The 12,290-nt window shown below is 37.1% G+C and overlaps 1 protein-coding gene across 2 annotated transcripts in view; it reads left to right on the top strand.

Annotated features, from left to right (window-relative positions):
- The window catches only part of LOC116523043 (protein FAM171A1-like), a 112,718-nt gene that overhangs the window by 38,588 nt on the left and 61,840 nt on the right, over nucleotides 1–12,290 (top strand). For both annotated transcript variants that reach the window (XM_032238203.1, XM_032238202.1), the window contains exon 2: nucleotides 11,512–11,739. In XM_032238203.1, the coding sequence (XP_032094094.1) occupies nucleotides 11,512–11,739 (228 nt within the window). The remainder of the gene's footprint in view (nucleotides 1–11,511; nucleotides 11,740–12,290) is intronic.

Below are 12,290 nucleotides of genomic sequence, written 5' to 3'. Positions count from 1 at the left end.
TTAGAGCTGTCAAGATTGAAGAGTCGCTACTCTAAAATAAGGCAGAATATATTATATTTTTCCATAACTCAAGATAAGTCAGCAATTCTGGTTTATTATTATGTACAGTTATTAATAGTTATTGAGAGAGCTTTCCCTATTAAGAATACAAATTTTATTTAAGCACTGTCTGGTCAGTACTCAAGTTATCCTTTGCAAATTAAAACTGAAAGCTCACTGTGAAAGTATTGACATTTAATTTCATTGACTGACCCAAAGTTCAAGTGCTTTGAGAAAGATTTTTTCTAAACAATTTCTGATTCGTTACATTTGTATTATACCTTTCATTCAGAATTTGCCTAACATTCCAGTACCTTTTCTATTTTCTAATCCATAATTTCAGAACAAAATAAAAATAGCTATATAGCTATAAAGCTATATAATCTATAAAACTGCATATGCACTCCACTAATAGATTTTTAAATAACTGCTTTCCAATATGAAGTTTTAAGAATGTCAACATTTATAATCTAATCAATATGCATTAAGGTGTTAATAAAAAGTACCCACTTAATACAAATGAACAAGATGTTTGATAGCAATAGCAATAGCAGTTAGACTTATATATCACTTCATAGGGCTTTCAGCCCTCTCTAAGTGGTTTACAGAGTCAGCATATCGCCCCCACAGTCTGGGTCCTCATTTCACCCACCTCGGAAGGATGGAAGGCTGAGTCAACCTTGAGCCAGTGAGATTAGAACCGCTGAACTGCAGATAACAGTCATCTGAAGTGGCCTGCAGTACTGCACCCTAACCACTGTGCCACCTCGGCTCTTATAATGGCTAATTAATATACAAAATTAGGCATTTCTAAGAATTATCTTCTAATAAACAATTGCTATAAATAAATAAGCTGCCAGCAATCAGACTGAAATCCTGATATCCCCTGGATTGCCTTCTTAGCTGCTCTATCAAGGACTTCTCTCTTTAGCTCTAGTATGTTCCCACTTAATGCCCAGAAAAGCAGCCTCGGGCCAATCCTGAAAGATAATTTGTACTGTGGAACCATACAGTTCTTAATATGGAGAAAGTTTCCATGAGAAATGTCTAAAAGAATTTAATGGAAAAGGGGAAATATAGGGGATGTGAAGAAGAAAGCCACAATCTCTGTCACACACGTAGATAATCTACAAATCAATAGTTAGTTTATCTAGCTAGTTAACTAGTTACAGTATTTTCCTGTTCCTTGAATAAGCTTACATTTATCATATATTCACTGCAGAGAAGATGGTTGGGGGTCAATTAGCTTGGTGTTTATAAACAAGCCTTTTATTTCTTCTTACTTTTTCTTGAGCATTTCTCCCCAAGTTGGTAAAATGTAGGTAGTAAATGAAAGGAATTTCGGTGGGTAGATGAGTTATTGTGTTGCCCACCAGGGACGTGCAGGCAGGGGAGGCAGAGCCTCACCACTGTCATCATGAAAAGAAAAAAAATGTACAAGGAAAAAGGCTGAGGTAGTTGCTGCCAGAATCACAGTGGATGACTCTGCTTAGTGCTTAACTGTGTAAAAAAGCCTATTAAAAAGTGCCCTCTACAGGAAGCGACAGGAGAACAAGATGCCTCATTTAGTCTGACTTTATGATCACTCAAGCAGAGCTAAGCAAGGATTAAAATCCGTAAAATTCCTTATGTAGATGAGGCACGCCGTCCTCCTGCCTCCTGTAGAGGGCGGTTTTTAGAGCCTTTTTAGAGGCTCTGGGAGCAACTAGCTCAGTCTGACTTCAGAGCTCATGCCTTTTTCCTTCTACATTTTTTTTCTTCTCATGATGGCAGGCAAGAGCAGAGTTGAAATCCTCTCTGAAACAGCGGGAAAAGGTGCGTGTGTGAGGAAGGGGAAGGAATTCAAAAAGTTTGATTGCATGCACGTTGCCTTTTTAAACACACACACACACACACACACAGAGCTGGATAAAAGTATATAAGCCCAGCTTCACTGATTACAAGTTTGAAAAGGCAACGTGGCTCCACCTGCAATCAAAGGCTTGGATCGGAAGGCAGCAGGGGAATGGGGGGGGGGGTAAGGCAGCGGAGCTGCTTTCAAGCCATTGGAAAATATATCCAATCCAATTTCTGCGTGTTTGTTTGAGAGTGAGTGAGTGAGTGAGAGAGGGATCCAACTTCTCTGTGTGCATGTCTGTTTGAGAGAGGGGAGAGGGAGGAAGGAGGGGGAGGGAGAAGAAAAAGAATGAAGGAAAACTTATTTCGCAAAGGAGAAAAAATGCTCTTGCTTTAAATCGGAACTGAGCATGTCTGGCTGTGGAATTCTGGGAGTTGAAGTTCACAAGTCTAAAAAAATTTGAAACCCCTATGTCAGTGCCTCACCAGCCATAAACTTCACCGCACGTCACTGTTGCCCACTGAAGGGCTATAGTATGTTCCAGCTATATTGTCCTGTGTCTAAGCAATGTATCTGTCTTCCTAATCATTTTGAATGGAATTACAAAGGTGCAGTCTAATGATCACCCATTTGCCTTTGTATAAATGGACTACATGGACTAATTATTTGGAGAAACAAACCTGACTTCCATTTATTGAGGTATGCAATCAATTTAGGAAATGTTTAGCAAATATTGTGATGCTGTATCAAAGTCAGGAGTTTGTCACACACAGTAAACAAGAATGACATAGTAATTCTAAATTCTGATGGTGTACAGTCAGATAGAGTATACAGTTGATGTCCCTGCTTCGAAAGCAGCACTCTTTTAATTTTGGTTGCAGTAATATTTAAAGAAGTTTTCTGTAACTAGTCCTGTAATTTAAGGTCTCTATTACTTATATGACAGACATTACTTATGTGTACAGAAGTTTAATTAAAAATGGCACATGAATAAGAAGACATAAAGACTGTAGAATAATGACATCTTTTTATCCCTAGAAATCCTAGGAGACTATAGGAAGGCAAGATGAGATTCAATATACAAAGCAACTAGATAACTTCTGTTACAACTTTTGCATTAATATATCAGAGATCTGTTGATACTTCTTTTAAAAAGGGACTAATTCCTATGCATGTATTTATTGGGAAAAATTCATCTTCAAATATAAAATATTTTTGCTTTATAAAATGTATGTTTTGTATGCAAATAGTGGTACAATAAATGCACAATTTATAGACTTTGGGTATTCTAAATACTCTTAATTTGTATTCCATTCTCATCCAAATACATTAATTTCAGGTTTTATCCATTAAATCAATGTTTCTGTTTGGGTGAGATTTTACCCAAAGACTCAATTTGAGTTCAATTAAGTAATTATACCAGTATTGTAACTGATAGATAGATAGATAGATAGATAGATAGATAGATAGATAGATAGATAGATAGATAGATAGATAGATAGATAGATAGATAGATTGATAGATTGATAGATTGATTTGGACATCCCTTTACCAAAAGATTGATTAATCAAAGATTACCAATATACTTTGAAGAATTTCTATATAAAGGCATTCCAAGTAGATATATCAAAATTTAGAATGCAGTAAATTGCATTTGAATAAATCTTTAGAAGTGAACATTACCAACATTACATTAGCAGATAATATGTTAATATATAGTACTGAATGCATATTTTGCTCATTTATTATACATGAATTTATATTGTTTATATAAAGATATATTAAATTATAAAATTTTCTGTGATTTTAATAAAATAGAAAAATGTTCAGCTGGTTTATTTCTCTACATAGGGTAGTAAAATTGTAGAAGTGCTTCAAAGTTTGCTCAACTCAATAAAAAACTGAAAGTATGTTTAGCAGTTTTCACATTCATATTTTTTCAAAAATTATACACTTGGCTGAACTCTCCATATTCCCTTCTTCCTGTGGTGAAACTAGGAAAAACTATTTTGGCCATTGAACAACCGCTGGTTCTAAATAGCACTGATTCTAAATTTATTTACTGAGAGGTCCTGTAGCTAAAGTGACAGATACTTTTTTTTAAAGTTTTGCTTCCTGAAAAACTTGTGAGTATGATATACTCCTTCAAATTGAACACAAACATAATTTTACAATGGCTGTATCACATAGAAATCTTGACAAAAATGAAATTAATTTAAGATAATTTAGCTGTGCTTCATAAATAACTACATAAATATAACTTTTAACATTTTAATCATTTCATTTCACAGATTCAGCTGTCTTTCTCTTTTTTGTTAAATTTAATTGTACATTAATATTGCTGGCTTTGTTTCCTGTGAGTGTAATAACTCATCTTTAATGGTTTTTAAAAATAGAACAAGACTGGGAACATTCATTCATATGAGCAACCTAATTGGGAGTGGCAGAGACTTGTTGCCCTGTTTGAACAGCAAGATATTGTCAGATATGGTCTACTGTTAAGAGAATAAAATAGTGGTGATGCTAGAATCCACTAGTCAATCTTGCAAGAGAAATATAGCCAAATAGGCTTGAAAAGTGGGAAGGAGCAAACAGTTCTTTTGTGACCCCTGTTGTAAATTCACAAGTGACAACCTTGAATAAGATCCAAGAGAAAACATATCTCTTGGGAGAGGAAAACTAAATGTCAAAGAGACTTTCACTGTGATCCTTTCTGATGTTAGTTTGTGACTGCATGGATCATTTTTTACTTAGCTTGATAAGATTCATGCAGAAAAAAACTTTATTTTTTTGTAGCACAAGATGTAATTTTGAGAATAAGTTAATAGTATTTGGGTTACAAGACACTTTTGTGGGATATATGATCAGATGTGGATTTACCAAACTAAATGTTGTGTAATTGCAAAAATAACAGCAGATTTGAATTCTTGGTGCAAAAACACATATTTTTAGAACCCCTCACTGAAAAAAAATTGCAAAAATTAATTTTCACCCCTTTAAAAAACATGCCGTATATGTGCATGACACTGATTTTGTTATTTTAAATTTCTATGAATTCTGAATGCAGCTTTCCCCAAATGATAACCTCTGGTAGTTTTTTTCCTTCTTTTTTTCATGTGTGTTAGAATAAATTTAGCAATAGAAAATAGGAGCTATAGTTGTCTGAATACGTTTGACCAAAACGTAGTGATTATGGCTTCCTTTCTAAGTTGTAAAAACAAATGGAATATAATTTGCCAAGATGCTCAAGAAGAAAGAATAAAACTGTTAAGCTCATGTATAGTTTGGGTAACCACTAAATGCAGCAAACCTCAGGGCTAGTTCTTCTTGTCAGAAATCTGCAGTATTGCGTGTTACACACTATTTAAAAAAAGCTCAGTTAATTTGAAAACATTTTGCAGATGCACCATATTTCTCCAAATGCTGGAACAACATTTCACTAGGCAGTCTGCTACTGATGTACCTACGTACATTACATAACATACCAAGGATGTGTGTGGGATGTGTGTGGGTGATAGCAAATGGATGAACTTCCCTGATATAGTTAATCTCTTTACTTTGCATCTCATACTGTATTTCTCCCCTAAATTATTTCAAGACTCTCCACAGGATACACATTTACCACTACTGATGTCCCTCAACTCCTGATATAGATCATACAATTTTAGGAATAGAGTAAGTAGAGGATAGCCTTTTAGCTTTTTATTCAGATACTTTGGGGGGAAGGGGCAATTTGTGCCTACATAGATCTGATTTAAATTTAAATGAATTGTACCCATAGAACCTGTTTTAGAAATACAGAGAACATAAATGCCTCTACAATTCAGTAATTACAATATTATCACTTGGTTTCTATGCAACAGGGCTGTATTAGATGTACAGTGTGTATTTCTCTAAAAAAATCTACATCCATCTTTGCAAATACTTACACTTCAATCCTGCAGTTAGAGATTATTGTTTTTTATATAAAAGTATATTATGTTTTTTTAAAAGCAGGTCTCACTTGCCTTGCCACCATTTTGCCTATCTTAGCAAAAGCAAAGAAAGAATATTAATCAGGTGTAATGCGGGACCACCCAAAAATGGCTGTGGTACGAAGAAATGGAAAAAATAATTATGTGGATGGGTTGTGCAGATTCCATTAAAATATCTTTTACTAGCTGTTTTTGGAACAGTTTGGGAGACTAAGATATTTCAGACTTCTGGAATATCTGATGTCTTCCATATTTCTGAAGGAATTTGATGTTACAATCCCTGTGAATCTGGATGGCATGAAGCTGGGAAGGCTGAACATTGAATTATTAAGTTTCTTCATCAGAAAATAATAACAAGGAATGGATCTATGAATGAATCATTATAATCAAAATGCTTTCTCATCTTTCTCATTTTTTCTTCCTCTTATGTTAAGTTGCATAATTTTCTGCCTTAATACAACCAAAACTGTTTAATTTAGAAGAATTCTTTCCTACATTGGTTCTTTTAAAATGAAAGTTCACTTGAAGAAAATAAATGTGTATGGTGTATAGCCTATCCAGTTTTAGATCTACAGTAAGAGCATAATTTCTTTGCTGTTTTAAACAAAATAATATTCATTCTACTATTTGTAGTGCAGTTTTAGAATGTAGAATGTAAGTAAGACTCTTAAGTTTCTTATATACTTATCTAATATTTCTTCTCTCTGAAATTTGGTAGAATTCTTCAGTTTAGGAGAACTGATTTAACATTTTGTACCAAGCTAAAAATTGCATTATCTTACAGTTTATAATCCACCCACCTTCTGTACATGTCATCATTCTGTATGTATGTCAAGAATTTTGGTGCTATAAATTCTGATGATGGGCAGTTTACAAACTCATGGGGGATAAATGTACGAGTGGCTTGGGACAACAGGGAATTTTTAGTTTAGGGCTAATGGCACATTGGGAAAGACCATTTGGATGATGTAATAATTTATTTTTACTACTTCTACCCTTTTTAAATTTATTTTTCCTTCTCCCTGGATATTCAAATTATACAGTGGGAAGATAGTTTCAGTGTTAGGTCAGCTGCTTATCTTTCTGCCTAAACTTTCTACATTTGATCATGTTATATATCAACGTTTAATCATTGAGTGGATTGGAAACTGCTGATCAGAATTGTTTGGCTTGAATGATATAGTAGAGACTCTAAAAAGAGTGCAGAAAAGAGGAACAAAAATGATTAGGGGACTGGAGACTAAAACATATGAAGAACGGTTGCAGGAACTGGGTATGTCTAGTTTAATGAAAAGAACTAGGGGAGACATGATTAGCAGTGTTCCAATATCTCAGGAATTGCCACAAAGAAGAGGGAGTCAAACTATTCTCCAAAGCACCTGAGGGTAGAACAAGAAGCAATGGGTGGAAACTAATCAAGGAGAGAAGCAACTTAGAACTGAGGAAAAATTTCCTGACAGTTAGAACAATTAATCAGTGGAACAACTTGCCTCCAGAAGTTGTGAATGCCCCAACACTGGAAGTCTTTAAGAAGATGTTGAATAGCCATTTGTCTGAAACAGTATAGGGTTTCCTGCCGAGGCAGGGGAGTGGACTAGAAGACTTCCAAGGTCCCTTCCACTCTGCTGTTATATTGTATTGTATAGATTGCCCCTACACAAAAACTATTGGATTTTTTTTACCAAGACATAACTGGATGGTTACTATGGTGGCATTATTGGAGAATGAAAATAAAGTATGTGTAGGAGGTTGAAAAATTTGGACAGCACAGACAGTACTTTTTCATAGGGTGAGTTCTAAAATGACTAAGGCTCGCCATAATGTGCTGAAAAATATGAGGTTGGATGAAAGATGTTCTGAAGATATGGGAATTTTAAATAAAACACACATTTAGCACTTTCCATTATCTGTAGTTGGTACTGTTAACCTAATCCCAATCTGAAATGAGCAAGAGAGCCACAAGTGTATACAAGATCAGACAAAGCTCCAAAGGACAGATAGGATGGGATCCAGAGTGAGATAAAATATCTTTGTTCATTAGAATCAGCAAGGGAAATCACTTCTGTAGAAAATTTAAGTGAGCTGAAATCCCTTTGATTTTATTCTGACCTTTTTCTTTTGGTAGTTATGTTCTGTCTCTCTTTTTTGGGTTTCCCCCCCTCCTCCATCCCTTTTATTTGTTCATCTTCACCTTTTATAAAATATTTCAAATACAAATACAGGTAATCCTGGGTTTATAACCAGTCAAAGTTACAAAGAATCCTCTCCCTAGTCACATGATCGCATTTGGGTACTTGGCAACCAATCCGCATTTACAACCATTTGCAGACTCCCATAGTTATATGACTTCAACTTGCAATGTTTTTTTTTGTTTTTGTTTTTTTGCTGGAAGCAGTAATTTACCTTCAGCTTCCAACAAAAAAAGGCCATTAGCTAAAATGGATTTGCTTAATAACCACACATTTACTTAACACTGCTGTGTTCTCTTAAAGACTACTACACAAAAGGTTGTAAAATCACAGTGATCACGTGGTTAACAACAGGCATGACTTAAAACTGTAATTTCTAGATCAATTACAGTTGTAACAAGGACTAGCTATAGTAAAAATACAAACCCAAAGCATTTTTCTTTAGTCAATGTAAAATTTTACAGCTGCTTTTTAAAAAGTTGCTTTCTTCACAAGAAAGAAAGTGATCTTTCTTTTTAAAGACTGGAAGAACTGCTGAAGTATTAATTAAAAAAAAACACAAGTGCACTTATGGGTCCCTTTGGGTTGTAGTATGTGTCTTGCTGCTCTTTTTAGTAGGTGACTTGTAATCCCAAGTCTTGGATTCACACAGGACCTGGAAAGTTGAGAAGGATATTGTTGGTTTGCACTGGAATTTAGTCCTATCCAACACACTTTTTTCTACAACAAAAGTACTATGATGTGATGGGTTGAGAGAGAGAGGTTGGCTTAAGGTCAACCAGCTGGCTTTCATGGCTAAGGCGGAACTTGAAACATGATTTCCTGCTTTCTGGCCTGGTGCATTAACCATTAGCTTAACCTGACTCTCTTAATATCCACTGATCTCCTTCATGACAGATAGATTCTCTCAACTTCTGCTGCTCTCCTTTGTGACAAATGGATGTGGTTCTGAAGCCTTAATATAAGGTGCACAATCCTCACATCTGCCTCAGTGATTTGGAGGCAGAGGACTTTATAAATTCCATAAAAATGATATTTTCCCACTCGTCTTATAGTATATTCTGGCCTTTGGAACTTTACCTGAGCCTGTATACACTTGTAGCTCTCTTGCTCATGTTTCTTCTTCCTTTCCTCTCTTCAAATCATGTTAGTCTCAATCTTTTCCTAAATTTCCAGTTTCTGAATCACTCTGTTTTGTTACCTTTGCATGGAAAGAGATGGGTGTGATTGAGTTGCAATCATGCAGTTCTTGTTTCTTTCAAACAAGTATATGAAACAGCTTGTCTGGATTTTCTTTGACCATTGCATAATCTTATCACTATTCTACTTACAGAAGCAATAGCCAACTTAGTTAAAGAGCATCCACATGTCAGATCTAGTCATTCTGTCCTGTTCCATATGTGTGTTTGATATTCTGATTTAAGGATAATAGCCTAGCGTACTCTTTCTGAACTGCTTGGATGCTGTTTTGGTATGGTGGACTGCAGGGACGGGCAGGCAGGAGAGGCAGAGCCTCACCACTGTCATCATGAAAAGAAATAAAAATGTAAAAGGAAAAAGGCAAGAGCTGAGATCAGGCTGAGCTAGTTGCTGCCAGAGTCACTGTGGATGACTCTGCTTAACTGTTTAAAAAAGCCTCTAAAAAGCGCCCTCTACAGGAGGAGGCAGGAGAACGACGTGCCTCATCTAGCAATAGCAATAGCAGTTAGACTTATATACCGCTTCATAGGGCTTTCAGCCCTCTCTAAGCGGTTTACAGAGTCAGCATATTGCCCCCAACAACAATCTGGATTCTCATTTTACCCACCTCGGAAGGATGGAAGGCTGAGTCAACCCTGAGCCGGTGAGATTTGAACAGCCGAACTGCAGAACTGCAATCAGCTGAAGTAGCCTGCAGTGCTGCATTTAACCACTGCGCCACCTTGGTCATCTAGTCTGATTTTAGGCGTTTTATGATCACTCGAGCAGAGTTAAGCAAGGGTTAAAAGCCTAAAAATTCCTGGCGTAGGTAAGGCACGTCGTTCTCATGCCTCCTCCTGTAGCGAGCACTTTTTTGGAGGTTTTTTTAAACAGTTAACCAGAGTCATCCACGGTGACTCTGGCAGCAACTAGTTCAGCCTGACCTCAGCGCTTGCCTTTTTCCTTTTACATTTTTTTTTCTTTTCATGATGGCAGGCAAGAGCAGAGTTGAAATCTTCTCTGAAACAGCTAGAAAAGGGTACGTGTGGGTCGGAGGGAGGGGGAGGAATTCAAACTTCATCCTCAAGTGTAGATCCCTCCCCAAGTGTAATTTGATTGCAGGCAGAGCCACGTTGCCTTTTCAAACACACACACACACACACACAGCTGGATAAAACTATATGAGCCCAGCTTCACTGATTACAAGTTTGAAAAGGCAACGTGGCTCCGCCTGCAATCAAAGGCTCGGATCGGCTCCCCTCCGGCTTCTCTGTCTCTTCTCTCACCCCAGCCTGCAAGCAGGAGGTGAGTGGGTGGATGGGCTTTATTGTGTTTCAGGCATTTCCCACCCAGACAGCAGGCTGTACTTGCAATGGTGGAGGTGTTTGGGGAAGGCAGCAGGGGAATTGGGGGAGGGTATGGCAGAGAAGCTGCTTTCAAGCCATTGGAAAATATATCCAATCCAACTTCTGTGTTTGAGAGAGAGAGAGAGTGAGTGAGAGAGGGAAGGGGGTAGGAGAGATAGTCCAATCCAACTTCTCTGTGTGCATGTGTCTGTTTGAGAGAGGGGGGAGGGAAGGAAAGAGGGAGGAAGGAGGGAGAGGGAGAAGAAAAAGAATGAAGGAAACTTTTTCGCAAAGGAGAAAAACAAATGCTGTCGCTTTAAATTGGAACTGAGCATGCCTGGCTGTGGAATTCTGGGAGTTGAAGTCTACAAGTCTAAAAAAAATTGAAACCCACCACTGTGTCAGTGCCTCACCATCCATAAACCTCACCGCACGTCACTGGTGGGCTGGTAATCTCTGCCAGATGGAAGCAGTAATATAAGGAGAAGGATGCTGTCATGTGGCCTTTCCCCCTCCCAAATATCTCCCAAAAGCCCCTCCTAATCTCTCATTCTCCCCAAAACTGTATTTCTAGACCATCAATAGTTGCTTCCTTCTTACTATTTGATTATACTTGACCATATAATTATAAATTCTTCTTGGGAATCTATTTGTCATGCAGGCATAGGGGCGTCCATAAGAGGGCAAAAAATTCAAGCTGGCAGTCATAGTGGTATGACTGAAGCTCTGTTTATTTTTTAAGATGTGTTGCCCCACTGTGGCCATCAGCATGAATTTTTTGACCACAACCTTCAGACAACACTAGTTATTGCTCCATCACTGGCAAGGATGCAGGAACATTTTAAGAGTCAAGATAAAACCTTTGGTCCTCTCCTTTCCACTTCTGCATTGTTTCTATCATGTTACCAAGGTGAAAGGTGCTAATTAACACTCTGTTTTTGTTGCAGAAGTGACTCTGAAGGTTCATGTCAGTGATGCCAGCACACATCAGCCAGTCACAGAAGCCTTTATCGAGATTTTTACCAACCAGGTTCCAATTGCTTCAGGAAACACCAGAGCAGATGGCACTGCCTTCATCAAGTTTCAGTATAAGCTGGACAGTCAGCTAATAGTTACTGCAACTAAACAAGCTTATGTGCCAAACTCTGCACCATGGAAACCTGTAAGATTGCCGGGTAAGAGATCTTTATTTTTGTTCTGAGGTAAGATTTTACTTTTAAAAAAATGAGGGGAAGAAGCAGAAGGAGGGACAGATATAAAACTTGTTATAATCATGATTTGATGATTTTTATACAATCATGAACAATTTTGCTAATGCGAACATATCAAGGAGTATTTTCAAATATGTAGAGTCCCCTTTTCCGATGAGTCCTGAATAAAGCCATATGTTTTAGAGGATAAAGAATTGAGGAGTAATTTACACAAGGTGGTGCCATTTGACTTCTCAATGTATATTTACCCACCCTTTGACTCCAGTCTTATTCCCCCGGGGCATGTTGGGAGTTGAAGTCCAAACATTTTAGGGATGATTGAAAAACATTGGGGTAAACTTTGGATCTACAAGCATGGAACAAAACTTTTGCAGTAATTCTGCCTATTATTGTACTTAAAAATGGTGAATAATTGGATGATGATGTTTCTCAGCTTCTAATTAAAAATTGGCAGAAGAAATCAGTATGAGTCAAGGACACATTAACAGACGAACAGTGGAGAATATTTATTTTTG

Source organism: Thamnophis elegans, chromosome Z, assembly GCF_009769535.1.
Source record: "Thamnophis elegans isolate rThaEle1 chromosome Z, rThaEle1.pri, whole genome shotgun sequence".
Taxonomy (NCBI): domain Eukaryota; kingdom Metazoa; phylum Chordata; class Lepidosauria; order Squamata; family Colubridae; genus Thamnophis; species Thamnophis elegans.
The sequence above is the reverse complement of the archived record's forward strand: the minus strand, read 5'-3'. Positions and strand labels throughout refer to the sequence as shown.